This window comes from Eptesicus fuscus, chromosome 9, assembly GCF_027574615.1.
Source record: "Eptesicus fuscus isolate TK198812 chromosome 9, DD_ASM_mEF_20220401, whole genome shotgun sequence".
Lineage (NCBI taxonomy): Eukaryota > Metazoa > Chordata > Mammalia > Chiroptera > Vespertilionidae > Eptesicus > Eptesicus fuscus.
This window is the reverse complement of record NC_072481.1, coordinates 38,571,884-38,599,285: the sequence shown is the minus strand read 5'-3', so window position 1 is coordinate 38,599,285 and position 27,402 is coordinate 38,571,884. Positions and strand designations below refer to the sequence as shown.

Sequence of the window (27,402 nt, the reverse complement as noted above, 5' to 3'; positions counted from 1 at the left end):
CAGACCTGTTTCACCAGTATGCAAATCACATAATGAAACACAAATGACTTAGCAGAAACGGAGTGTGACTCACCCCACATCTAACTCGGCTGTTAAAGACCAGGGGAGCCAGATAGAGTCCACCCAGAGCTTTTTAAGGAGGTTTTGTTAGAATTCCACAGGACCCCGATTTTAAAGCTAGGGCCAGGAAGAAGATAACTCCATTCATGAGGTGAGGTCTCTGTGCCAGGGACTTCCACACACATGATGGGGGAGAGGGGTGACCTGACACATATTGTACATATGATGTCATTTTCATCATATCTACAATAGCAGTATTAGCAATTGGCAGAAAAATGTTAGTATAAGAAAAGGACTTTAATATTATATTCTTTTCTCATGAAGGAACTTATTTTATTCATGCCTGTGTCTTTTGCAGAGTTTTGAATAGAATAGATGCTCACAACATGTGGGTGTGTTTTCTTTTTAGTGAACAAATCTCTGTATGTTACATATGAGAAAGCAGAAATTCAGAGAAGCACTGTGACTTGTCCATGGTCAGACAGCTAGTACGAAGCAAAGATTCAAACCTAGTTGCTCTGATTGCAAGTTGAACACTATTTGCTTTTTCAACATCACACTGATGGTTCGGGAGTGGATTCTTCCAGCCCAGACACCTTCCCACACATGGGGATGTGAAGGTGGATCAGACAGGCCCTAGGAGCTGCTGAGCAGTATGAGAGGTCAGGGTGAGTTAGGCTTTCTGGTTTTCTCCCCATTTCAGGGTGCCTAGGACTGTATGAAGCTCCTGTAGGAATTCTGATTCTGGGAACGTCTCCTTGCTGTTCTGTCCATTTACATCCTCGTGGTCAGGAGGTTTGACTTCCTCTCCTGCTTCAGGGGTACCTGCCCTGATGGAGTGGGAGTGAATGGAGCCTGCTGACCCACATAGTTTCCCAGGCTCAGGTTTCCAAGGAAGCAGGGTGCTCCAGAAAGTTCTTAATGATCGCCGTGAGGCCTACGCCTCTGGCCTGGAATGGTTCCTGTGAACTGGGCTATGAACCAGCAAAATTCAGTTCGTTTAGCAGTTCTATTGCTGTGGGATGGAGGGAGTCATCAAGTCCTTCGATCAACCTCACAGCCTGTTGCCGCCTGCTTACTTCTCAAATCAGAAGTAGCCACTGGGTAGAAGGTCATTGTGTAATCTTTGTTTAGCAATTGACTTGTTTTGCTGAAATCAAGCGCAGGCATTGAGTAAATCTCATTTACCAAGGCAAAAGGGTGGTGTGGATTTCTGGGAGAGTGCTTTGCCTACCCGTCTTATGCCAGGCAGGGTCCCGTGTTGTCTCATTGAGTCCTGGCAACCCTGAGAGGGAGATGCTTGCTGTTCTGCCAAGATGAGGAGGCTTAGAGAAGTGATCATACAGTGAATGGTAGAGCCAGGACTGGAATCAGGGCTGTCACCCCAAAACTCACTTTACTACCACTGCACTTTCCCCTGAACCTCCAAGCTGCAGACACCAGGATCAGTCCTGAGATCTCAAGACATTTCTCCATAAATGTGTGGGGTGGGGACAAGCTTCCGTGCATCCACCCTTCCCCCGCCCCCCACTATAATTCCATGTCTTACTGCTTCCCAAGATGAGTCTTTCCCCATGACCCCTGCTCCTTGCTCATTCATAAGCATTCTTTTCCTGAAGCCATGCTGCTGATGACTGGTCTCTCTCCCTCTCAAGTTCCTCTCATTTTTTTCTTTCATTAAGCTTCAGCCTTAAGTATGTGAGTCAGTGGAAGGGGAGATGTGTGCCTTGTCCGGTTGGGAAACCCACCCTTCCTCTGCCCCACCCTGATTTCCAAGGCCTGTGACCTTAAGTCTACATGGAGGGGGCAGGGGAAAGTTTTGGAGAATTTTGAATTAGCCTTTTCCGAAGACCTGCTGATTTTTCAGTTGAGGGAAATTAGAAAAATCTTAGGTCCAAGTTAAGAACATGGTTAGAGAGTAAGATCATCTGTTGATTGAGCAGCATATGGTGCCAGGTGCTGGATCTGTGTTACCACCGATCTGGACTGCAATCTGTAAGAAAGTGGTTATCACACTTATCATACATGTGAGAAAACTGAGGCTCAGTGAGGTTTTTCTTAGATTAAAAAAAATGTGTGTGTGGTTTTTTTTTTTATTGATTTCAGAGAGGAAGAGAGAGGGAGAGATAGAAACATCAATGATGAGAGAGAATTATTGATTGGCTGCCTCCTGCACGCCCCCCTACTGGGGATGGAGCCCACAACCTGGCATGTGCCCTGACTGGGAGTCGAACGGTGACCTTCTGGTTCATAGGTTAACGCTCAACCACTGAACCACACCAGCCGGGCTCAGTGAGGTTTTTCTGATGAAAACCTGTGCTCTTTCTGTTACCCACCTCACCCATCCACTGACAAGACTTACTGGTGGGAGATCAGATTATCATGGGCTCAATACAAATTCCTTGTTCCCTGAACTTGCCATTGTCCTTAAGACTTGGGTTGAACTGTAGTTACACCAACATCATCCCCATCCCAAGTTCCCAAAGGAAGGGAGCCTTTGATTCATAGTTGTAGAATCTGCTGTTGCATCATTTCAGCAGACATGAGGGACTAGCCTTTGATGTGCAGATTATTTTTTTAAAGTAGATTATCTTTTTATGGTTCCTCATGCCTTGCTTAGAACCATTTAATTTTTCACCATTGCTTACAGCAACATTTCTCAATAGGGACTCAATAGGTAGATGTCCTGTAAAATTAATTATTGTAAATGATGTAAACAAAGATTTAGTATAGAGCATTTACCATTCTTTTTTTAAAAAGACCCCTAAAAGTCCATGCAGTATGGCTTAGGAAAGACTGACTTCCTAAATAAAGACAAGTTCCTCGATTTGACACCCAGTGCCCTTCATCAGCAGCCTCTGCTTGCCTCTAGCCCCTGTTTCTCACTAGCCCCCAACACCCTCTTCAGCTGCGCTGAGCCACTCAAGTGCCATGGAGCTCTGATTGCTGGCTTCTAAGTCATTGAGCTGCCTGAAATACATGCCCCTCACTACTGTCCCCTTAACTCCTAGCAAACACCTATTCATCCTGAGGATTCAAGTCAAATATCCCTTCCACTTGGACTCACCCCAACTTCTTTCACAGTTCCTATAAAACCCCTAAGTATACTTATTTTTGTTTTCATGTAGATTTCCCTGCCCCCAACTGTATGATCCATAGGGCAGGAATTATAACTTCTCATTTTGTATCTTCAGCATGTGTATCATAATGCTTGTGTGTTTTTTTAAAATTTAATTTTTATTTTATTTCTCCCTAGTTCCATAGATTATGCCCTGTAGGTTAGTTTTAGAATATTTTTTCCAGGTTTTTTCCCCTCCAGATTTTTACAGGATATCCATGGGAATCTGATTGAATTTACATGCCAATTTACTCAATTTTGCAAGTTAAAGTGTTCTTAGAAATAAAATTCTAGCTCTCCATTTAAATTGTCCTTTATGTTCCTTATTTCACAAAAGCTATGTAGGTTTTTGTAAGATAATTACTATTTATTTAATCATCTTTGCTATTATTATTTTACCTCTTTTAGATCTTTAACTGGTTATTTTTATATGTGAAAAAACACACACATTGATTTTCATCCCTTGTTTAGCAACCAACAATATTAATGCATTCTCTTTATTATGTTTTCATGTGTTATTCTTACATTTCCAATACTATGTTCATATAATTTCATAAGGGTTATAGAGTTGCCTGCTGTTTTCCAGGCCTGGGCTGTTGAAACAGATAGTCTTCCAAGTAGTTGAGGATTCAGTGCTAGACCCTCTTTCTACACAGGCAAGAGTGACTCCAGAATCTTTCCACCCTCTGTCTTCTCAGGCCCGGCTGCTGGCGTGGTCTTTCCTGACCACCAAAAGGAAAGTGTCCATTTGTCTCAGGAAGGGCAGAGGCCTATCTTTAGGCCACCAGCCCCCTCCCCTCAGCCCTCTTCCCTTTTCTCCTGGCCTCTCCCAGGGCTTTGCTTTGATTTGTCGTCGGAAGTTCCCCTTGTCCCCTTGCTTCTTCCCCCCCACGTTTCCCAAGTTCCCACAGGAACCTGGAAAGTGGGTTGTGCCCAGAGGTTAGAACGGAAACTGCAGCAAGATAACTATGGGGGACAATGCCCAGTTGACGTCATTTCAGCTTTTTTGCTTCGGCCAGAGGTGGTTTTTTTTTTCTTTAATTTTTCTTCAGGTTACTCTCCTGTCCCACCCAGCCCAGTGTCTGTCAGCCTCTGTCTGAAAGTCCTCTGGCATTGTCTGGATGATTTATGTTTCCTTATATTCTAATTCGACATCCACAGGCACAAGCCATGACTTAGGAACCTGTCCTCTGATAAGTTGCTTCTTCTGAAGCTCAGGCATCTCCGGTGACTGTCAGGATAACCTGCTTATCCTCATGCATCTCTGTTTCCATGATGGTGCTGAGAGGCAGGCCCTGCAGGGATTGCATAGCCACAGACTCCAGGAAAACGCACAGATGCACTCAAGGAGTTATCATTTGTTGAAAAGTAACCTCTGGTAACCCTGGTTACTATTTTTTAATTAGTTTTAATCAAGAAGTAAAGAAAAGGAAACGAAACGTTTCTTAGGTGTCTACTTTGTGCCAGTCATATGCTAAGGCCACTGTCATGTATTATCTTCCTCAGCTCGCTCTAGCTGATCTCCCTCGGAAAACTCCCATTTTCTTATTTTTTTAGTATGGGAGCTAAGGCTCAAGGTTTAAAAACTGGCTTGAGGTCATATCCAAGTTGAATGCTCTTTCTACAAGATGCCAACCCCAAGGTCCAGATGCAGCATATGTCAGCCAGGCACTAGAATGCCCTGAGCAGTGAGTGACTTACTGTCTGTTCCTTTTCTCTCCCACCTCCAGCTGTACCTTCAGGCCCGCTTCACTTGGCGAGGTGCTCGTCTGCTCCGGCCCCTCCTGCAGTTCACCCTGATCATGATGGCCTTTTACACAGGACTGTCCCGCGTATCTGACCACAAGCACCATCCCAGCGACGTCCTGGCAGGATTTGCTCAAGGAGCTCTTGTCGCCTGCTGCATAGTAAGTAGCATCTCGTCCTCAGTATGCAAGCAAGCCCTGGGCTGCTGCTTTGTAAGTGTTTCCGGCTCAGGGACCACAGCCAGGGAGCTCTCGGTCCTCTTCTCTGCTTGGTATCTGAGGAGTCACCCACCCCGGGACCCCTCCAGCAAAATGAGAATCATGACCGCCTCTTTCATCCAACAGGGTCTGACATCCTCTGCTCCATAAACAATGGCAGGTTTGGGGCTCGCAGAATGTCGCAACTGGAAGAGATTGTAGAATATGTCCAACTCACTTTATCTCTGAGGACATTTAGGGTTGAGAGGGGAAGAAACTTGCCCCAGATCACATGTCAACTCTAAGTCCTGACTCAGGGTACTCAAGTGCTGCTTTGGTGGACACTTACTGTTTAGTAGAACTCAGCTTCTTGGAAAACTTCTGTCTGCCCCACTGTGACCTTTGGTCAGACCTTAGCCTCAGTGTTGGCTGGAGAAGAGGGAGTTTGGTGAAGGCTAAGGCCTCCCCCAGCCTGAGGGCCTTACCCATCCGGTCACAGAGCTCCCTAAAGCAGTGGTCGGCAAACTCATTAGTCAACAGAGCCGTAGTTTGCCGACCACTGCCCTAGAGAATGGGCTTGGGATGGGCCACATTCTGATTTGCCCCAAATGAATGGGTTGCCCTTTCCACATACTGATCCTAGTGAGGGTGGGTTAAGGTATTCCCCCGCTCTGAGATTCGCTCTCTTTGGGAATCTGCTTTTCCTGCCTGCTAAAAGTTTTGAGGGGTGTATTCAGCAAACATGAACGAGCACCTATTCTGATATTGTGTCTTCTGGGCCCTTCTCAGGGGGGTTCCCCCTAGCCCAGCAGGAATCCAGGAATCCAGTAATGGCTGGATGTTTAAGCACCATGCGTGTATAGGTTGTACTGTTGTTGGTATAACCCTTGCTCATTCACAGAAGGAATCATGAACAATGGAGCCATATAGGCCAGCCCCTGTCCTTTCCTAATTTCTAAGCCTGACTGCAGCCCCATGTCCCCTTATAATAACCTCTCACCCTCCTGTGAGAGCATTTATCTGTGTTGAAATTGTTAATGTACCTCCTTTTAGAATGTGTGTTCCTCGGGGGCAGGCCCATGTATAAGATATATCTAATTCTCCCTGTCTCACCAAGGCCTCTCAGGGATCCTAGCTCAGAGTAAATAAATGCATGCCTTGCAACAAGAAGCTAGACTCAATGAGTGCATGTTCCCTTTCCTGAGAACACTCTAAGGACATGCTCTTGAAGACAGAGGATGGATAGGACACAGGCCTTGCTCCCAAGGAAATCCCAGTCTAGTCACTCCCACAGTCAGGCCAAGCACGGGAGTTACAGTACCGCGTGGGGCTGCAATGAAGACAGGACCAGGGCACTTCAATGGGCAGGCGAGGGCTGGCCTCAGTGCAGTGTACAAGAACAGGGGCGGGGAGTTGGGGCAATCCAAGTGGGCACCACAACGAAAGTAGCCTCTGAGCTGTGTGCCAACCTGGCACGGGAATCCTAACCTCAGGGACTGGCTGTTTTGGTGGTTTTATTCATTCCTTTCCTTATTTTGGTCAAGGCCAGAGGGAGGGAAATTGGGAGAGCAGCTGTTGATGGGAATGGCTGTCACTGACCAGCTTGTTCTCGATGCTCGGTGCTCGATCCTTCCATGTGAAGTGACAGGGGGATGGGTGTGTGCACTAAGTAGAGAAGCCAGGAGGTGGGTCCAACACAGAGCCAGTGCTGTCAGACCCAAGCTTCTTCTCAGGGCCCCATCTCCTACTCCTCTCCCGGCACACGGAACTTGTCAATACTCCCCAACTCCCTGAGCTCTTACACAGCCATCCTCGTTGGTGTTACACAGTTCCAGTTTTCCCTCATCTCTGATGAAACCTTCTGTGTTAGTTTCCCATGTTGCTGCTGCAACAAATTACCACCAACTTAGTGCTATAAAACAACACAAATCCATTGTCTTAGAGTTCTCGAGTTTGATATTCCAAAATGGGTCTCACTGGGCTAAAATCAAGGTGTTGGCAGGACTGCGTTCCTTTTGGAGGCACTGGGAAGAATCCGTTTTCTTGACCTTTCCAGCATCTAGAGCCTGCCTGCATGCTTTGGCTGTGGTCCCTTCCTCCATCCTCAAAACCAGCAGCGTAGCATCGTCAAGTCTCTCTTTCGCTCTCTCTGGCCCCTGCTTCCATCGTCACATCTCCTGTGATTCTGACTTTCCTGCCTCCCTCTTATGAGGACTCCTGCCTCCCTCTTATGAGGACTCATGATTACATTGGACTGACCTGGATAATCCAGGGTAATCTCTCCCATCTCAAGATCTTTACCTTAATTACATCTGCAAAGTCTACTTTGCCACGTCAGATAACACAGTCATAGGTTCTGGGGATTAGGACAGGACATCTTTGGGGGCCATTGTTTAGTCTGCCACATCTTGTGCCCCATGGCCCTTTGCATGTTTTTCCTGCTGTGGTATTCAGCCTGGTTCTAGCATAATTGTCTGCTCAGATGTCTGTCTCTCCAATATAATTGCAGATGCCTTAATAGCAGACTCCATGGCTTAACTTTCTGATTATTCATTTTCAGCACCTAGCGCAGTGGTTGACACACAATAGGTGCTTGGTAAGCATTGGTTAAAGAATGAGTGATGAATTAGCTTGTGACCTCAGGCAAGACACTTCCCCTCTGAGCCAAGCTTCCTCAACTGTGAATTGATCCTAGAGGCCCTGTAGCTCTGTGACCTTCTCCCACAGTCTGTGGCACCCCTGACTCTGTTAGTAACTAAGCTGGACTTGCTCTCTCAGATGTTACCAAATCCCTGAAATGCCCAGGAAGATGGACTCTACCGGGGATCATGACATGTCTCTGAGCCCCCCGGGAGTGCAGTGCATCGCCCTAGAATGTTGGCTTAGTCACTGTGGAGCCTCAGCAACAGGCCGTGACAGCCAAGCACTTTTACACGGGTCTGGGGAGTAAGTCCTGTCACAGCAAGCAGGCGTGTCTAGACAACAGTCACATGCCAGACAGGAGTGGGTTCGGCTTCCTCCCCCCTGCTCACTAGTTGAACCCTTTTCAGAGAGAGAAGACAATGGTACCCAACACAGACAGAAAACCTACCCGGCGTCATGGACTCAATACAAAGACATGGGCACGTAGGGGCAGATGGGCCCACACACTGTTGTACACATTCACACGTGTGGGCAGAGGTACACAGGATGATGTTAGCCAGTGCCCAGAGAGACCCAGAGGGCAGATCCAGTCATACCCAGACCCACAGACATCCATCTTCTCCATGTCTCACCTGCGCTCAGAACCACAGACACACACAGACAGGTCCATGTAAACACAGGCACATGCTGACATTCTCAGTCCTCCCCGCCACCCTCCCAACACACACACACATACACAGTCACCCTGTCAAGGTGTGAGCTCTTCAGCTGGACTCACCATATCCACTCCAGGGACTGGGATGAGGGGACAGACATCAGTTCATTTCCTTTCTGGTCACCTCCTCCTTTGACCCCCTAACAGATGGCAAATTATGGGGCCCTGGGAGGGGTCGGGGCAGGGCTAGGCCGTCGTGGCTGCGGGTTCAGCAGAGGAAGCAGCTGCTGGTGAATTTCATAAACACCCAGCAGAGTCTTTCCTGGTTTTCCTCTCCCCGGGGGTGGGGCTCTGCTCTGGTTGCTCTTTTGTGTGCTGCTGTCTTCCTCCAGGATGTAGGGAAGGGCGAGGGCATTCTTTGTCTTTGCCCCTGTGAAGTAAAGAGATGTGAATGTAAAGAAGAGTTCAAGCGGAAACTGGGGTACAGGAGGAGAGTGTCTGGCATGCCCGGCGACGTACAGTGGCAGAGTGGAACCAGATCCCAGGAGTCTTGCTTCTATCTCAAAGGACTAGAATAGTAAGCTCCAAAAACATGCTTGGTCTATGCCATGAATTTGTGAGATCTCTTTCTTCTCCAACAGGAGAGATTACCACCTATTCCCCTTGGATTTATTCTACTCTGCCTAGGCACAGGGGAATGGATGAAATGACCGCCCAAAACTTTTCTGGCTCTGCAAAAGCCTAGCTCTTTGCCACCCCAAGCCCCCACTCCCAGGTGGGCAGGGGTGCCAGGAATGTGGATGTGGGAGAGAGAAGGAAGCAAAGGCATAGATAAACTTTGACCCTCAGTAGAGAATGAAGTGTCTTTGGAGTATTCCACAGTTTGCAGCATCCTTTTAAAGTCTCCTTTGCATTCCCCTGCTGAGAGACTCAGAAAGGGGAGTGCTATTTCTGCCACTTGCTGGTTGGGCAAGTCACTTCCTCTCATCCACCTTTTCCCATTTTATGAAATATGGATGGTAATAACCTTACACGATCTTTGGATTGAGAATTCAGTGAATGAAAGATGTACCATGCTTGGCACATGCAACACATTGATAGTATGTGTATTATGTGTTAAGTACTAGGTTAAAGGTTTTCACTAAAAAGAGTTGGTCCTTGAAGAGCTTAATTAGAATATAGTAGCTTTCCAAGACTTGACCACAATCCACAACAAGTACATTTTACATCATAACCCAATGGAGATACACTCACATAGCTAAAATAGTTCACAAACTAAGACTTAGCTGTAGAGTGTGATACACTATAATATTTTTTACACTGTAATATCTTTAATTTAATTTTTTAAAATGCTGGTGTTGACCGCCTAATATATTGATATTGTAACTTACTAATAACTTATGACATGCAGTTTGAAAAACACTGATCTAGGGCAGACAGACATGTGAACAAACATGCACTTGAAGGCTCAGCTGCAAGGAGGGACCCTCTACTGGGGACAGTGGGGGCTCAAGAAAGGGGTTAGTTCATTCTCCTTGAGGCTGTAAGAAGGCTAGAAAAAATTTCTTGGGGAGGTGATTCTTGAAAAATGCGTGGACATTTTCTATGAGATGTAAATTATAAGGAAGGGCATTTTATACTGAAGGAATAACATAGACTTGGAGATGGATGAGAGTATGGTACGTCTTGTAACCCCAGCAATTCAAAATGATGGAACTTGTAGGATAATGGGAGAGATGGGCTCAGTAAATCATGATCCCCTTCACCCTTTCAGATACACAGTGTATGATTTCTGGGAGTGGGGGTCCCTGTCTTTGGCTAGCCCCTGTCATCCTTGGTTACCACACTCTTGAACTCCGGCTCCTGCTGAATCTAAAATCCCATCGACAAAGCTGTCAGCCCACGGGGTCCTCCTTACCAGAAACTCTTCATCATGACAGCCTAGAAGTGCCTCTCTGTAAGTCTCCTTGGCAGGACATAGGCCCCTCTTGACCTTCAGAATTGCCCGCAATTCTCTCTCCTCTGCTGCTCCAAGCTGTCCTTCATATTAACTTCCTCCTTCATGTCCCTCAGTAGCAAGATGATCATAAACGATGGTACCTGAAGTAGGATTTGAATAGACCTTTATAAGGGTTTTCACATAAATTCTTCTATTTCAGCCTTACAGTAACTATGGGAAGGTAGATTTTTAAGTAACATCTGAACAAAATACAGCGCAGGTTCATCATCTGAAGTCATAAACCTCTTCATTTTGTATAAATTCAAGCCTAGACAAGAGTGTGACTTAGCCTGGGTCACACAGCCATAGCAGTTTGGTCACACAGCCATAGCACTCCTACAGATCCTCACTCCTAGTGGGACACTCTTTCCACCCCTCATGCTTCCTTATAAATTCCCAGGGCCAAAAGCCACTGAAAGCACTTTATTGAGGTTAAAAAACAAACAAACAAACAAAAACAATAAAAAACTATTGCTTTCAATTCCCATTTAGTGAAAAGAATAGGGCTGCCAAAGATGGCTTTTCTTTAGACATGTACTATACTTAGAGCATGAGGTGAGCCAGGTCCCAAGACTTTCTCCTGCAAAGAAAATTATTCCTTAATCTATAGATTGCTTATTACTTTAGAGTGGGATGCAAAAGGGAATCCCAGAGCAAAGATGTGGGGATGTGCACAAAAGGAGCAGTGCATGGTGTCTGTCCCCACATGAGGGGAGAAGGGCCTAGATTTACCAGAGGCTACGATTGCGGGGCTCTGAGCACAGTTCGTCCCCTTGAGCAGCTCACAGTCGAAGGGGGAAACCTAGCGTGGCATTTAAGGCATTCTGCATGAAAGCCTATGGCTCAAGCTAAGACAGAAGGTCATTAGAAGTTCAGTATGGGTGCCAAGGAGAGAAGATAGGGGTGGCTCCGGGAAGGTTTAATGAAGCTCAGTCTACAGATAAAGGAGCTGCTCTCAAAAAGATAACAAGATATATATCTAAGACACGCGTCCATGAAATGGCAGATCTAGGATTTGAGCCAATCTATTTTATAAACTGTCCACTAATGGTTTGCCTGACTTTCGTGTGTATAACGAACACCGGTAGTGTTTATTAAATTCAGGTTCCAGGCAACCTTCCAGTAGGTCTGGGGTGGGCCCAGGAATCTGGTTTTCCAGGAAGCATCCAGCTGATTCTGAAATAGATGGTCTGAGGACAACACTTTGAGAAACACCGGAATAGACAACTCTTCGTTTTCTCCTGGTTCCAACATTCCAAAATTCTGCTTTTATACTTCTCTGCTCTGTGCTGGCACCTAAGCCCCACAGGAGCGTGTGAACATCCCGAGGAATAAAGACATGATTTCTTCGGGGCGTTCACGTACACACTTTCAGGAATTGAGACACTCAGGGACGCCAGAGACATTTCAAGGACGATTTTGTTGTCATAATCTGCCCTTAAAATGACCCTCAGAAATTGCTGACCTGGCCATTCGCAGCAATGGGCATGGAAACCTGGCTACTATGGACTTCCTGTTTCTGGCAGCTTGGTCCTTGGTGAGCTCCAGCCAGCAACACCCCAGCAGGGCTGGGCTGTGAGTGCCCCGGAAGGCTGGCATCGCCACAGTGGGTGAATGCGGCAACAAGACATCGGAGCTTCTTCCTTTTTGACTGTGCTGACTCATTCTCCAGAATAGCCCCAGAAGTGATAGGACTTTGAGAGCGAATCCTTTCTGTCCTATGGAAAATGCCCATCTGCAGGTGATCTTCATGGCCGGCTTGAATCTGTACAGGCTTTCATGTGTTCATTCATATTCTCAATCATTCCTATTTTCTCCTTTCTAGTCCTTTCTCTTCTTTCTCCTCTTTCCACACTTAGGAGAAGGGAAGAGAAGTGACTTTGTGCAGGTAGGTACTGAACACACAAGGCCTCATGAAATGGCTCCCTTTTATTAACCTTTTACTAGGCACCAGGCACTGTACCACACTTGTGCCTTTTATGTCATGTAATCCAAACCTCTGAGCTAGGGAATGTATCCCTCATTTAGGCGTTTTGCTGAACATGGCAGAACCTGGATTGGAAGGCAAGTCTGTCCCACTCCATAGGGCAAAGCTTTGAGCAGGGCTGTGCGTGTTGGGTGGGGAGTGGGAGGCAGTGACCGATGGTATCATACCGATAGTCGTCATTGGCAAGGGCACTCCATTTCCCAGCTCCTCATCACAGTGAACGGGACCCCTCCTTGTCTGTGTGGTCTTGCTCTTGGTGGAAGGGCTGCCTTGTCCTGGTGCCTGAGTAAATCTGATCTCAGAACAGCCTCTGCCGTTCCGACCCAGGAGGAGGGTGGAACCACTTCCCCAAGCCAGTATCAGAAGGAGCCCAAATATTAGAAGGCAGAGGGAAGCAGAGGTAGAATCTTTTTCACTAGCATAGTTACCCAACCTGTAAGAGTTTTGATGGGAACAAGTGCAAAGATTTCTAGAGGTGGAAACAGAAGTGGAGAGAAAAGGATCAGCTCCCCCTGCACACAAGCACACCCCTCCACCCACTGCAGCTCTGTCTCAGCATTCAAAAACTATCTCTTGCCCAGTCAGTGAGGCTCAGTGGATAGAGCATCAACCTATGAATCCGAAGGTCATGGTTTGATTCCTGTTCAGGGCACATTCCTGGGTTGTGGGCTTGATCCCCAGTGGGGGATGTGCAGGAGGCAGCTGATCAATGATTCTCTCTTATCATTGATGTTTCTATCTCTCTCTCTCCCTTCCTCTCTGAAATCACTAAAAATATATTAAACACACACACACAGACACACACACACACGCACACACACGCACACACACACACACACACTCATCTCTTCCTCTTTGTCTGCACTGCATGATTGTAGTTCAGGACTCAGCCTCTCCCAGGTTCTGCAATAATGTCTAGACTGGTGCCCTTGCCTTCACGCTGTCTTTCTAACTCCTTCTCCATCTTAGATTTCACCATCATGATTTTAGTGCAAGTCGTCCCAACACGCTGCTCTCCTGATTCAGCCTTGACAATGGCTCCAAAGGCCAAGAGGATAAGGTCAGAGTTCCCCCATTGTCCTAGGAGGCTTCTGAAGACCTGGCCGTCTCCTCTCCAGCCTCGTTGACTGCTTGACGCTGGCCACGCTGAGCTTCCCGCAGCTCCCGAACGTGCTGTACTCGCTGCCGAGCCTCTGCGCACACTGCTCCCTGTGCCTAGAACAACATTCCTGTCAGTCACCACCTGGCTAACTCCTACTTATCCTTCAAAGCTAAGCTCAACTATACCTCCTCCGGGGAAAGCCTCCTAAGGCCCTCGCCTCCCCTTCAGCCCGGGTTAGATGCCACATTCTCTAACACCCTGGCTTCCCCTTATCATAATCCTTACAACAGCGCAATGGTAGGGGTCTGTTTACCTAGATCTGTCCCTCATTGCCCTGTGAGCTCTCAGAGGGCAAAGGACACTGTCTTATGTATATTTAATCTTATAATCTCAGGACTTGGCACAGAGTGAATGTTCAATAAGTGTTTACCAGTACTGATTGCATTTTGCAAGAAAGCAATTTATAAAATGCAAACAAAAGGAGGGATGGAATTGAAAGCATCTATCGGAGCAGTTTAACTTAGGACTCTTCTTGGTGCTTCGGATATAGATTTTATGTTTGCTGAGACTGTGTATTGTCTGATGTGTTCTTTCTTCCAGGGGAGATCTGTGGAGTGGGACTGGGGCTGGGAGCCTAAGAGAGCTACCTACTTTATATAGACCCTCCCCAGCCTGGGCCTCTGGGTTTTCTTTCTGGGTGGAGATGGTCTTCTGCAGGAAATGGAACGGCTCCAAGCCGAGACACTTTCGCTCTTACAGGTCCTTTTTGTGTTCTGCTGTCCAAGCATTAGGAAGACTGAGCCCTATTTGAGTCTTGACAGGATCATGTTTCAGGATCCCAAAAAAGTGTTTGTGTAACCTCAAGCCAGGCTGAACGTGAAATACTGCTTCAGGGGGGTGGGGGGTGGGGGGTAGGGATTCTGCTGGACCAGACTCCACTCTTCATCTTGCCGCTTGGCTGTGTGCATGTGGCGTGTGAGAATGTGATTCCCCTGAAGTCCGTAGGCGTTGTGTGTGCTGATAGGATCCAAGGCCGGAGTGTTTGCTCCAGTAGAGAGGAGTTTAGAAATTTAACAACAAACATTTGTTGAGCCCCTGCTGTGTGCAAGGCTTAATGCTGAGCGCTGTAGGTGATACAGGGTGAGTAGGTCCAAGGCTCCATCCTCAAGAAGCCTCCCAGCTAGGAAGAAAGGCTGATCAGCAAAGTTTTGGCTCAGTCATTACTTTGGGAATTACAGAAAGGAACGCCTTTGATTGAACTCTGTACCAGGCCTAGGTCTAGGTCTTCTCAGCACAATGTTGCCCTTAACCTTCATATTATTCCTATCTTGCAGTTAGGAAACGGAAGCCCTAGAAGGCAGTGGATATGTGCTCAGAAAATTAAATTGGGAAATAAGCCAGTGGCTTAAAGTGGTGTCAGGATCTTGAAGGGGGAAGGGGTGTTATATTTGGGGGTGGAGAGACTGGCCCCTGCTGTATTTGCCCTCAGCAGACTGGATGGAGGCTGGCGAGAGACCTCTCAGAAATGGGCGTGGACAGAGCCTTATTTGGTAGAGCTAGCTGCTAGCTAGGCTGGGAGAAGTGGAGTTGGAAGCCAGCGATGGAGAGATTGATCGAAACCTTCCTCTGGACACAGTGAAGGAGGGAGGGGAAGGTAGTTTCCAGGCAGAGGTGAGGACACGGGCTCTGTACCTGTCAGAGGAGAGTTGGAGCGTGTATCTCCACATTTAACTTAAACCGCGTTCGCTAGTATTTCCTTATGTGAGTAGGTGAAACTCCGTCTCTGTCTGAGCACTTGTGCAGGTTCCTGAACAGGAGTCTAGAGCCTCCTGGCTGGGCTGACCTTTTCATTCTTGCTTCCCAGGTGTGGCTCTGGCTGGGGGACAAACCTTTCAGGGCCACAGTTCTCCCTGGCCATACCTCCTTAGAAAGGACAGGGACACAAAGCCCAATTTTTTCTTTTGCGCAGTGGTACATTCAAGAGCACTGAGGCTGTCAGTGTATTAAAATCTTACATTTTTAGGCTATTTTACCTTCTTATAGTAGCATAGAAATAGCCCGGCCTTCTTTCTTTTTACAAATATACGGGAAAAACTCATGTAATGGGTCCAAAATTCAAAGGAGGTAAAGGGTTTTGTGGTGACCGGCAAGTCTGTCTTCTAATCACCCAGTCCTCCTGGAGTAGTCAGCGTCACCCGTTTCTTGCTGTGATTTTTGTAGCACTTTGCTAATTGTCGCATTACTACAGAAGGGACATTGTGGCAATTGGCTCCACAAATGACCCAAGTCCTTAGTGTGGCCAGTCGCTGGCTGCGAGAGCCGTGACGTGGGTGAAGTTTTATGAAGAACTTTATTTTCTTGCCCAGAATGTGTCCGGAATGAGTCACAGTGCCATCATTAATAGTGAGAACATTACCCTCTGCAGGACAAAGACTTTTCCATCCAGAAAGCCATTAGACAGAGGAACTGTGAAAGTGTTTCATTCCCCGTTTTGAAGCCCAGCCATGTGTTTCCTATTAAATGGCATGACCGATAGGTGCGGCTTATGGTGACTTAATACAAACGCCTGTTGCTAAATGGCTCAAATGGATGTCTGTGTTTACTTTGCCATCTAATACAAAGCATAAATTTTTCTTACCCCAGTAACTCACCAAATTCTTGAATCTTTCATCGGAAGCTAATTGAGACAGGAACTACACCTGCGCCATCCTGACCCCCTTGCTGGTGGGCGTGCAGTAAATGTTTCTCTGTGATTCCACAGAGACCCGGTGAGGTCGATGCTCAGAGGGAGGAAGGACCTGAGCGGAGCGATAGGCGGGTTTTCATTGACCTTTCCTCTGGGTTAGTTGCTGTCTCCCTCAGCAACAAACCCTAGCTCCTTGACCCCCATCAAACTGATATCACTGGGCTTCCAGGAAAAGTGGTCACAGCGACTTCCTTACTCCAGCTCCTGCTGATAGGAATTCATAGTGGCCGATCTCTTTGGTTACACCCTCCAGTCCTTTGTGAGGCAAGGGAAATGATCATGGATTAATGACTGACCCATTTGGACCTGCTTCCTTTGTTTAGGAACTTATCTTTCATTGCTGTTCATTTGCCTTGAGAAATAAGGGAGTGGGGGTTGAAGACGCAGAGCAGTGGGCTGGGAGTCGACAGAACTGAGCTCTACTCCTGCCATGGGGGCACGTCATGGCCCTTCCCCGGGCCTCGGTTTCCCTGTCTGTACAGTAAGAGTTGGACTGCATGCCCTTTAGGGTCCTTCCCTATTCAAAGATCTATGGGTTGGGACCCCCTTTTTCCTGAAGTCCATGCTCGTACCACCTTCCCTTTGTTGTCCTCAGACCCCAGATGTCATTTTCTGACTTGGATCTCTGATGTGTCCTTCTAGGTTTTCTTCGTGTCCGACCTCTTCAAGACCAAGACAGCACTCTCCCTGTCTCCCCCCATCAGGAAGGAGATCCTCTCACCTGTGGACATTATCGACAGGAACAATCACCACAACATGGTGTAGGCGCCGCCCGCCTCCTGAGCTGTTCTTATAAAATGACTGCTGACAGCAAGGTCTTGCTGCTCTCCAATCTCATCAGACAGTAGAATGTAGGGAAAAACTTTTTACCCGACTGATTTTAAAAAGGAAAAAAAGTCTTACTTTGTGGCCTTCCAAAATAGGTAGTGTTCACCTATGTGGAGACAACATCAAACTAACACCAAGTGCCAGAATCCTGGATGTGCAATTGGTTGAAGTGTTCATGTTCTAGTGAACACGGGCTTGTTCTGGAACAAACACTAAAAGGTTTTGAGTAGAGTCTGCCGGTCACCTTTGTGACCTGAGACGTGTCCCAGGCTTGTGAGAAAAGCTCAAATTCACATTGTAGCACGTGATGCCAGAAATAGCACTGAAGAAAGAAAATAGCCATGGGGGGGAAGGGGGAGGCTCCCCTCTTGCGTCTCTCTGTCCACACCACTCTATCTTCTACTGTGACTTTGGTTCAGGAAGCTGTTGTTTTTAAGTTTTGTTGTTGTTTAATACAGAGAAAGAGCAAATGCTTCATCCAACGATCAGATCCTGAATCCAGATTCCTAGACCTAAAGCCTTATCACTCACTTCCTGGCCCATCGGCCAACACCACAGTCCCTCACGTTAGTGATTAGGAGACTCTTTGTGGATGAGTGAATTTCACAAATAGCACAATTTCAGAAGAAATAGAGGGTCCAGGCCCTCATTTGTCTTCTTTGGACGCATCATCCTGTGATGTTGAAACATGGATTGCAGGATGTTGACGTGTATCAATCACCCGGGCACTTGCACGCTCTTAGTCATGGTTAGCTTTGGTTACTGCTTTCCCCCTTGAAATCCTTGCTCTGTGCCCATCGGGATTTCCTGCGAGGGTCCGGAGGCGAGCCAAGGCATGGTCTGCCGCCGGCTGATGAAAAGCAGCCTTCTGTACACGAGATGGGGGAGTGAAGGGGCAAGAATGAAAAATGAACCAACCTTTTGGCTACTCAAAGTCAGGATGAGCCAGAGTAGCAAACGGTCTCATGCCTGAGAGGTTGCCCTTCCAGATAACAGAGCTGATGAGGGTCTCTGAGGGAGTCGCTCTTGCTAAGTTGTGTAAAGCACTATTGTCTTGGGGTTGATCTCTAGGGCAGATCTTGGTAGGTTCTGCTGGGCAGAACACATGGGTTAAATCTCCGTAGAGAGTTTTCATCCTGTATCCGTCCTCCCAGGCGAGGTCCACTCTAGGCAGTAGGCAGGACCCCTTCTACTGAACTTTTGAGGAAAGGAGGAAGGAAGAAATGCTTTCAGATCTCGGATGCACACCGGGCTAAATGTAACCACACGGATCAACCACAAGCACATCTTTACCACAGAAGCCGTCCTGTCATTTCAACATATAGCAAGCTATGATTTTTATATATAAATATTATATAAATAATGTATAAAACATTAAAAGTTAACTATGTAAAATATTATTTCTGAAACAATTTTAGCTATATCCACTATGATTATAAACTGTGTCTCGACCTGTGTTATTTCATTAGCTGCTTAAAAAAGCATTGAGTTAATTTTTTAATATCAACTAAAATATTGTAGTTCTGTGGTAGACATTGTTTTACAATAAAAGAAATAACTGCAACTAGAGAAAACTGTATAAAAACATTAAATTGTCAGTATTTTTGTAAGGTTCCATTTTGTAAAGAGAATAATATTCAAAGACTTTTGTAGAATACAAAGTGAAAACTTGTATCTGCGAAACTATACTTGTATTAAATGTGCTTTTTAAATAAAAGCTCATAACACAACTAATTAAGGAGTTGGAAGCCTGGCATGTTTGAGGGATGTTTGCCTTGGGTATGTGGGTAAGAGGAGGGGGAATAGCAGGCCCATCTCTGTGAATGGGCTTGCCTTAACTCAAGGCACCACCTCCTGATTCTTTCAGTGGGAAATATGGTGGCCGTCATATGGGTACAGATGTTGAAGCTGTTCTTTATCTCTCAAAGCCTGTTTGCCAAGCTTTCATTTCAGACTCTTTTTTTTTTCCCAATTATAGTTGTCATGCAGTATTATTTTATACTAGAGGCCCGGTGCATGAAATTTGTGCACAGGTGGGGTCCCTAGGCCTGGCCGGCGATCAGGGCCAATCTGTGGGGCCACCAGCGGGGCAACTGGGGGGACCCCCCTGCTGGCACCCGCCTTGGCAGGCCTGGCGCCGCCCACTTGCTGGCACCACCCCCTTCTTCCCCCCCCCCCCGCCCCCACTGGTCGAGGCCTGTGGGCTGGGGGCAGCTCCTGCGTTGAGCATCTGCCCCCTGGTGGTCAGTGTGCATCATAGGCTTTTATTATATAGGATTAGTTTCCGTTGTACAGCATAGTGAATAGACAATTACACAATTTACAAAGTGATCCCTGCGATAATTCAAGTACAACCTGGCACAATGTGTAGTTATTACAATATTATTGAATATATTCCCTATGCTGTACTTTACATCCCCATGACTGTTTTGTAATTAATATCTCACCTTTTCATCAGCCCCCCAACTGGCAACCCTCAAGCTGTTCTCCATATCTGTGAGTCTTTCTGTTTTGTTTGTTTTTATTTTGTTCTTTAGATTCCACCTAAGTGAAATCATATAGTTTTTGACTTTCTATGTCTGACTTATCTCAGCATACTACCCTCTAAGTCCAACCATGTTGTTGCAAATGGAAAGATCTCATTCTTTTTTATGGCCAAGTAATACTCCATTGTATATATGTACTACACCTTCTTTATCCACTCATCTATTGATGGGCACTTGGATTGATTCCATATCTTGGCTATTATAAATAACCCTTGCTCTTTTCTCCTTCTGGTACCCCTATGATACAATGTTATGCTTGCTATTATCCCAGAGATCCCTTAAACTACCCTAATTTTTTAAAAAATATTTTTTCTTTTTGCTTTTCTGATTGGGTGTCTTCTGCTACCCTGTTTCCCAAATCACTGATTCGATCTGTTATTTCATCTAATGTGCTGTTGATTCATTCATTTTCATTTCTGACTGGTTATTTTTATGGTTTTTATGTCTATTTTATGCTTACTATCTCTGTTGAAGTTCTCACTGAGTTGATCTATTCTTCTCCTAAGTTCCCTGAGCATTCTTATAACCATTATTTTGACCTCTGTATCTGGTAGATTGCTTGCCTCCATTACACTTAGCTCCTTTTCTGGAGATTTCTCCTGTTCTCTAATTTGGGGCATGTTTCTTTGCCTCTCTGTGTTTGTTTCTGTGTTTTAGGTAGATCTGCTATGACTCCCAGTCTTGTGAGGGTGGCCCTCTGTGGTAGGTGGCCTGTGGAGCCCAGAAGCCCAGTCTCCCTGATCACCTGAGCTTGGTAGGGCATCAGAAGTTGAGTTGGGTAGGGCGGGGCCTCTGAACCATTAGGTGGAGCTAGAGAAGTTCACTAGGCTAACGCAGGTTAATGTTCTGTTGGGCTGTGGGGAGGGCTTACCAAGGGACAATTGTGGCTGCCCTGCAGGACCTTGCCTCAAAGGCAAACAACTCAGTTTCTCCCTGTATGTCTGCAGTGCCCCTCAAGCCGCTGACCCTCTTATGGAACCCAAGGTGAGTGCTTGGGAGTGAGAGTTTGTGTGCTGGCCCTTTAAGAGGGCACCTGGGTTTCCAGCAGCCTTCCCTCTCACCCAGACAGACAGAATCCATGCTTTTTCATAGCCCCTTTTCCTAGCACGGGTGTTCTGGTGTGGGGCTGAGACCCCTCGCTCCTTGGGGACCTCTGCAGCTGAGATCCCTTCCAATTCTCAACCACCACACATGGGTGCAGGGTCAGCCTGTGCACATCTCTGCCCTTCTCACCAGTGTGTATGGCTTCTTTATATCCTTAATTATAGGACTTGCTCAGCTAGTCTTCAGATGGTTATCGAGGTTGATCATTCTATAATTCAGTTGTAATTGTTATGTGGTCATGGGAGGAGGTGAGTGCAGCTTCCACCTACTCCGCATCTTGACTGCACTCTGAAAAGATCAGACCTCAGGCTCCTCTAAAGGGCTGCTGGGTTCTAAGAGGGCTTTCACCAGGAAAGGAGGAGCTGTGGGTGCCCAAAGGCAGCTAAGGAGCATTGCTGGATAAGGTGTGTTTGGGAGCTCACGAGGGCGGGCGTCTTTCACACAGACAACATCAAAGAAAGGAGGTGCACTGCTGAGAATGGTCTGTGGCCCCTCATTTCTTTCCTCAACCTGGAACGAGTGGGGGGTTGCAGGGAGCGGGAGCCACCTATGTGCCTGGCACTTTGACACTTTTGATCATTATAGCAGTTATTATTATTGTTGTTGTTTTTAGAAAGAAGGAATACTAAGGAATGCAAAGATGAAACAACTTGTCTAAGATACTAGAAGAGTAAAATGCAAGCCAGGACTTGTATTCATTTTCTGCTTCTGTGCTAACAAATTACCACAAGTTTGGTAGGTTAAACGGACACAAATTTATTATCTTACTGATCTGAAGGCTCTGGGGAGAGGCTATTTCCTGGCCTTTTCCAGCTTCCAGAGGCCATCTGCAGCCCTTGGTTTCTGGCCCTCTTCCTCCATCTCAAAGCCAGGCAACACTGGGCCAGTCCTCACTCTGCCCTCTCTCTGGTTCCCCTTCTGCCACCTCTTACACATTCAGGGCCCTGGTGATTGCATGGGGCCCATTCGGATAATCCAGGATAACCCACCTATGGAAAGGTAAACTGATTAGCAGCCTGAATTCCATCTGTCGTCTTAATTCTCCTTTGCCATGTCACATAATATATTAACAGGTGCCAGGGATGAGGACATGGACTTCTTTGAGGGGGCCATTATTCTGCCTACCATTGTACAGCCTCTGGCCCACGTGCAAAATATGGCAACATTCCCCCAAATCTCAACACATTACAGCATCAACTCTAAATCCAAAATGTTCATTCTACTCCAAAGTCCCAAATCTCACCATCCAAACTACATTATCTAAATCAGGTAAATATAAGGTTCTGAGTTTAATTCATCCTGAGGCACAATTGTTATCCATCAATGAACCTGTGAAACTCAAGGAACAAGTTATCTGCTCTCAAAGTTTAATGATGGGATAGGCATAGAATAACAGTTACAGATATTCTTGTTCAAAAGAGAAAATGGAAGAAAAGAAAGTCATTGTTCCCAGGCAATTTCAAAGTCCACAGGTAAAGTCCGTTTAGTTTCAGGGCCTGGGGAATAAACCCATGTGGCTTGTGGCTTCCTTTACGGCCACCAAGCTCAGCCTGCTTTTTTGCTGCTAGACCAGCCCCATGTAGGCCCCTGCACTAGCTCAACACTTGCTCAGCATTCTGCTGTAAGTGGAAATGTAACTTTGGGCCCCAAGATGCAGCTAGGGAGACAATGAAGGCCAGAGTCCAAAATTTCCCCTTGAAATCTAGGGGAACATAGGTCCCTATAGACAAAATAACTTGTTGGTGGGAGAAGAGGGGCACACAACAAGTTAGTGGGGAAACTGGTGAGACCAAACCCCAAGACTCTCCTTACTACTAGTCTTCCAGTCTTTTTTTCTTTTTTAATCCTCAACCAAGGATATTTTTCCATTGATTTTTTAGAGAGAGTGGAAGAGAGAGGGAAAGACAGAAATAACAATTTGAGAAAACACATTGATTAGTTAGTTGCCTCCTGCATGAGCCCCGACCAGGGCCCAGACCAGGGAGGAGCCTGCAACCGAGGTACGTGCTCTTGACTGGAATTGAACCCAGAACCCTTCAGTCCACAGGCCAGGGCTCTATCCACTGAGCCAAACCCGCTAGGGCTTTCCTGTCTTTTTAGTCTAAACTAGTCTAAAAAGAAATAACCCCATTTCATGGGGACTTCATTAACAATGAAGCCATGCCAAACAAAGGGTTAGCTCTGGGATTCAGATCCAAAGCATTTGAATTACTTGTTAACTAGTATTTATTAGCTACTATGTACCATGCACTGGTAGACACATGAGATAGGATAATGGATAACACAGATGGGGTATTGGCTTCCAGGGGCTTATTTATATAGGCTAGGATAGAATGCGAAAACTTCAAATGAGCACACAAATATGTAATTAAGAACTAAGATGAGTGTTATGAAGAAACTAGTGGCCCGATGCATGAAAAGACTGTGTGGTAAAATACGGAGAAAAGATCGCGCCATAAGCAAGTTCAGGTTGCCCCGTTTCAGCCTTAAGGAATCAACAGCACCCATCACATACGGTCCTTTCAACGGAAACACAGAGAGCGCTGCCCTGAGCATGAATGTTGCTGGCTCACCGGGGCCCACAGTCCAGCAGCGATGGCCACTTGTGGGTGACGTTGTGAAGTCATGATGCTGAGGTGACGCCGGGGGTGAGTCCGGCTGCCAAGGCCACGTCCTGGCCCACGTTTGGGCCCACACCCCACAGTGAAGCCTGCGGTCGGGCACCGACAGGCGGCTCGGGGAACTGACATAGCCATGTCGGCACCGTTGCAGTTTCTCTATGCACGTTTAAACCATCTGCGTTCTTCCAGAAAGAAGGGCTTTTTCTCCCACTCTGGATGGCCATGCTCCCCCAGCAGCACTCGAGGATCTGGGGCCTACCTGGCACCCCAGCCTCGCTGACCCCACGGGCCACTGCCCTAACAGCTCCATACCTCTGCGGCCCTTTGCGAAGCCCGCTGGCGCTGTACAGCATTGTCCATCCAACGGGGTCTGTCCATCTGCACAACCCCCAAGGCCACCAGGCCACAGGCGCTTGGGCTGCTCCCGCCCGGACTCTGCTTTCCCGTGCCTGGCGGTGGGCCCAGTGCACCTGCATGGAGCTCCCACCTGGACCAGTCGTCCTCTGGTCGTGATGGCCCTAGTCTATTATTAGTATGGATAGTACAGGAAGCTATGAGAGACTTTGGCAAGAAGACCTGTCCTATCTGAGGGTGGTTTCCCTGAGTTCTACCTAGAGCCCAAAGTCTGTTTACACCATGCCTCTAAACCAACAGAATGAATGGAAAGAGCCCTGCTGAAGGAGAGAAACATGAGTAAGTAAATAATTATGGCAGTGTAATAAGGGGAGGAGGGGCTAGATGAATTGCTGTGGGAATGAAAATAGAATGAGTCCAAAAGACTTTGATATTCTTTGTGTAACCTTCTAGAACATACAACTCTGAAAAAAAAAAAATCCAGTTGTACATGAATCCTTCTCATGTTGACAATTAGCCTTTAATAGCCCTTTCCATTTTCCATTTTGAAAAACACTTGTGTACACCAATCATGTTTGATTCTCCACTCTTTCTAAAGGAAGATGTGGAATGAATGGCCCCAGATTTCAGGGATGAATGTGGAGTATCTGGAGGCTTTGGTAATTTTTTTTGAATACCAAACAGGTTGTTAATAATAATGAATAAGAAAAAGAGAAACAACCCATTTTTTAAAAAAATCAGGGATATACAAATGAAAATAAACACACAGGGTGAGGCAAAAGTAGGTTTATAGTTGTGAGTACACGAAACAACATTGATTCTTTTTAAAAAAATAAATATTTTTATTTATTTCATAGAGGAAGGGAGAGGGAGAGAGAGACAGAAACATCAATGATGAGAGAGAATCATTGATCGGCTGTATCCTGCACGCCCCACACTGGGGATCGAGCCCACAACCTGGGCATGTGCCCTTGACTGGAATCGAACCTGGGACCCTTCAGTCCACAGGCTGACACTCTATCCACTGAGCCAAACCAGCTAGGTCAGTACTTGCTATTTTTTTAATTGAATAGATGCCTAGACAGTCCATTCTTTTGCTTACATATGTAGGTGTGTGTGTGTGTGTGTGTGTGTGTGTGTGTGTATGTACAAGTATATATATATATGTATTTGCAAATACACAATTGTGTATCTCTGGATATGCATACAAGTTTGTGTGTGTGTGTGTGTGTTGTGTGTGTGTGTGTGTGTTCATGTAATAGGCATGTTATGTGCATATTTGAACTGCTTCTTCTGAGTGGGTGACACAAACCCTTAGGTAGCATTTGTGGAGATGCTATGATGTTTGCGGTGACAGTGGAGAGGAGAAGTAAAGGATAATTGCCACTTTGGTTACCAAATTGTGGAATATGTGGTCCAGGCAGCTCTCAGAAACTCTCCCTCTGGAAGGTGCCTATCATGGGGTGTGGAATCCATTGTACCTAAGTTAACAGCACACTGCTCTTGGGTTCAAGGTGTTGTGAGGAAGTTTTGACATTGACGGGGCAGCTTTGATGGACAACTATGGTTCCTGTGGACCCGATCTCTCTGATTTAAATTGAAGCTTATGTGCCAAGTTTTTACTTTTTTCATTTTAATCTGTTGAAACCAGTTCCTGCTTCATACAGGTTCTTCTTTCCATCCCATTAAGCTTCTGCCTTCTATTTCTCTGTTTCCTTTCCCCTCATTACTCTGGCACTTGTGGGCAAACAGAAACTTTTTACTGGTTTTCCCTCTTGACATCTTTATCCTCTGCTTGATTCAGGGGCTGCTGTCTGGGGTCCACCTTTACTGGCAGAGGAGTTCTCCAACCATGATGTCACCATGGCTCAGTTGGAGGACCCCAGCATGAATCAAGACAGAGGAAATGAGTGGTGAGCCCCCCCAGGCAACAAGCTCATAAAGTCATCATGGGTGAAAGCAAAGGAAATTAAGGAAAACCGAGGTCAGAGTTATAATACTACAACCATTGTTTGTATATCCACTCCTCATCTATTCAATGAATATTCCCTGAGCTCTGACACTGTGAATCAGACATAGTTCCTGCCCTCAAAGAATTTACAGTCCAACAAGGGGGATTGATATTTGGACACGCAGAAAGACAAAGGTGAGCCCTGCATACTATGGAAACCCGGAGGAATCTAAATGACAGGGAGATCAGAGGGAAAGAAAGTTAAAGACACACTGATAAAGAACATGGGCTTATAATCAGACAGAATGGGTTTAAATCTCCACTCTGCTACTCACCTACATTAGCCACTCACTAATTGAGCCTCTATTTCTTCAGTTAGACATTGGAGATAGCATATCTATGCAAAATGGTTGCGATAATTAAATGAAATGAGTTTTTAGCATAGAGTCTGACTCACTGCAAGCATTTAAATAAAAGATATTTTATTTAATCTTATATAGATGACATTTAATGCTATATTTTGAAGTGACAGCTAAGAGTTGGCTAGATGGAAAAAAGGGTGTTCTAGGCAAAGAACATGACCATATCCAAAGCTCTCGTGTATTCATGAACTGAGGCTAATGTGATAAGATTTGCATTTTTTAAGCCAAACCTAAAATACAATGATTCTGATTTGGGCTGTAAATAAATAAATAAAGTGCAACAAAACTATTGAAATGAATTGTACCCAAAATAAAACAAAAAGAAACAAAACACTATAGTTATCTCTGCATAGTGGGATTACCAGTGATTTCTGTCTCTTTTTTAAGTTTCTCTGCATTTTCCGTATCTTTAAAATGAATATGTAGATTTTATTATTTAAAAACTGTTTTAAAATTATCACAAAATAGAGGTTAACTAAGGCATACAGAAAGAAATGAGACAATTATTTGATTATTATAATAATCCAGGAGAGAAATGATAAGGTTTGTAGACAAGGCATACCCAGAAGAATGTAGATGCAGAGATGATTCTAGAAATATAAAGAGTTAGAATTGGGAAGAGTTCATGGTCTATTAGATATAGATAAAAATAGAGGAAAGAAATCAGATGTGATGCCCAGGTTGTGGGCAATTAGGTGGAGTGTATACTGATCTCAGAGAGAGAAAACAGGGAAAGGACAGTTAGGAGAGAGATGTAGAGACCAGGAGTTCTGATTTGGATATGTTGAACTTCAGGTGCTTGTGGGATGTTGAGATAAACACATCCAGTTGGATAAGTACTTGGATAAATAGGCCAGTAGTTCATTCATTCAACAAATATTTATTGAGTATCTACTATGTGCGCCAATACTTTGGTTTTGAACACACAGTAATGTACAAAATAAAGTAGAGCTTGTATTTTCTTGCAGGCTAGAATCTCTAATCTCAGAAAAGACATCTGGGCTGAAGATATACTTTTAGGAGTCAACCACCTGGACATGGAGAAGGTGAAGAAAGCCATGAGCAGATGGCCAGTGGGGGAGTGTAATGGATCAAGTTCAGCCAGGCTAGTCTTTTTCTCTAGCTTAGAGGATTGAACTGCTTTGACAAATGTTTGCAAATCCCTCAAGTATTATTACTGTCTGACTGTATGCAACTCCTAATCTAGCTACCACTTCTGTGAGAGGTGGGCTAATCACTGCCTCTCTCTTAGATTTGGTTGTCTTATTTCTAAAAGTAGGCATAGTATGATTTTAACTTGCATCAATATAACTTTCCTACTTC

At 45.8% G+C, this 27,402-nt stretch overlaps 1 protein-coding gene across 2 annotated transcripts in view; it reads left to right on the top strand.

The window, feature by feature from the left end:
* PLPP3 (phospholipid phosphatase 3) overlaps positions 1-18,815 on the top strand; it is a 77,808-nt gene extending 58,993 nt beyond the window's left edge. The window contains exons 5-7 of one of the 2 annotated variants that reach the window (XR_008556926.1): positions 4,909-5,085; positions 13,375-13,465; positions 16,896-16,955. Coding sequence is in view for 1 of the 2 variants with exons in the window: in XM_008139359.3 (XP_008137581.1) it covers positions 4,909-5,085; positions 16,896-17,018 (300 nt within the window). In the remaining variant the exon portion in view is untranslated. Of the gene's footprint in view, positions 1-4,908; positions 5,086-13,374; positions 13,466-16,895 lie in introns of both variants that reach the window. The other variant, XM_008139359.3, reaches the window with a different exon arrangement.
* The last annotated feature ends 8,587 nt before the right edge of the window (positions 18,816-27,402 follow it).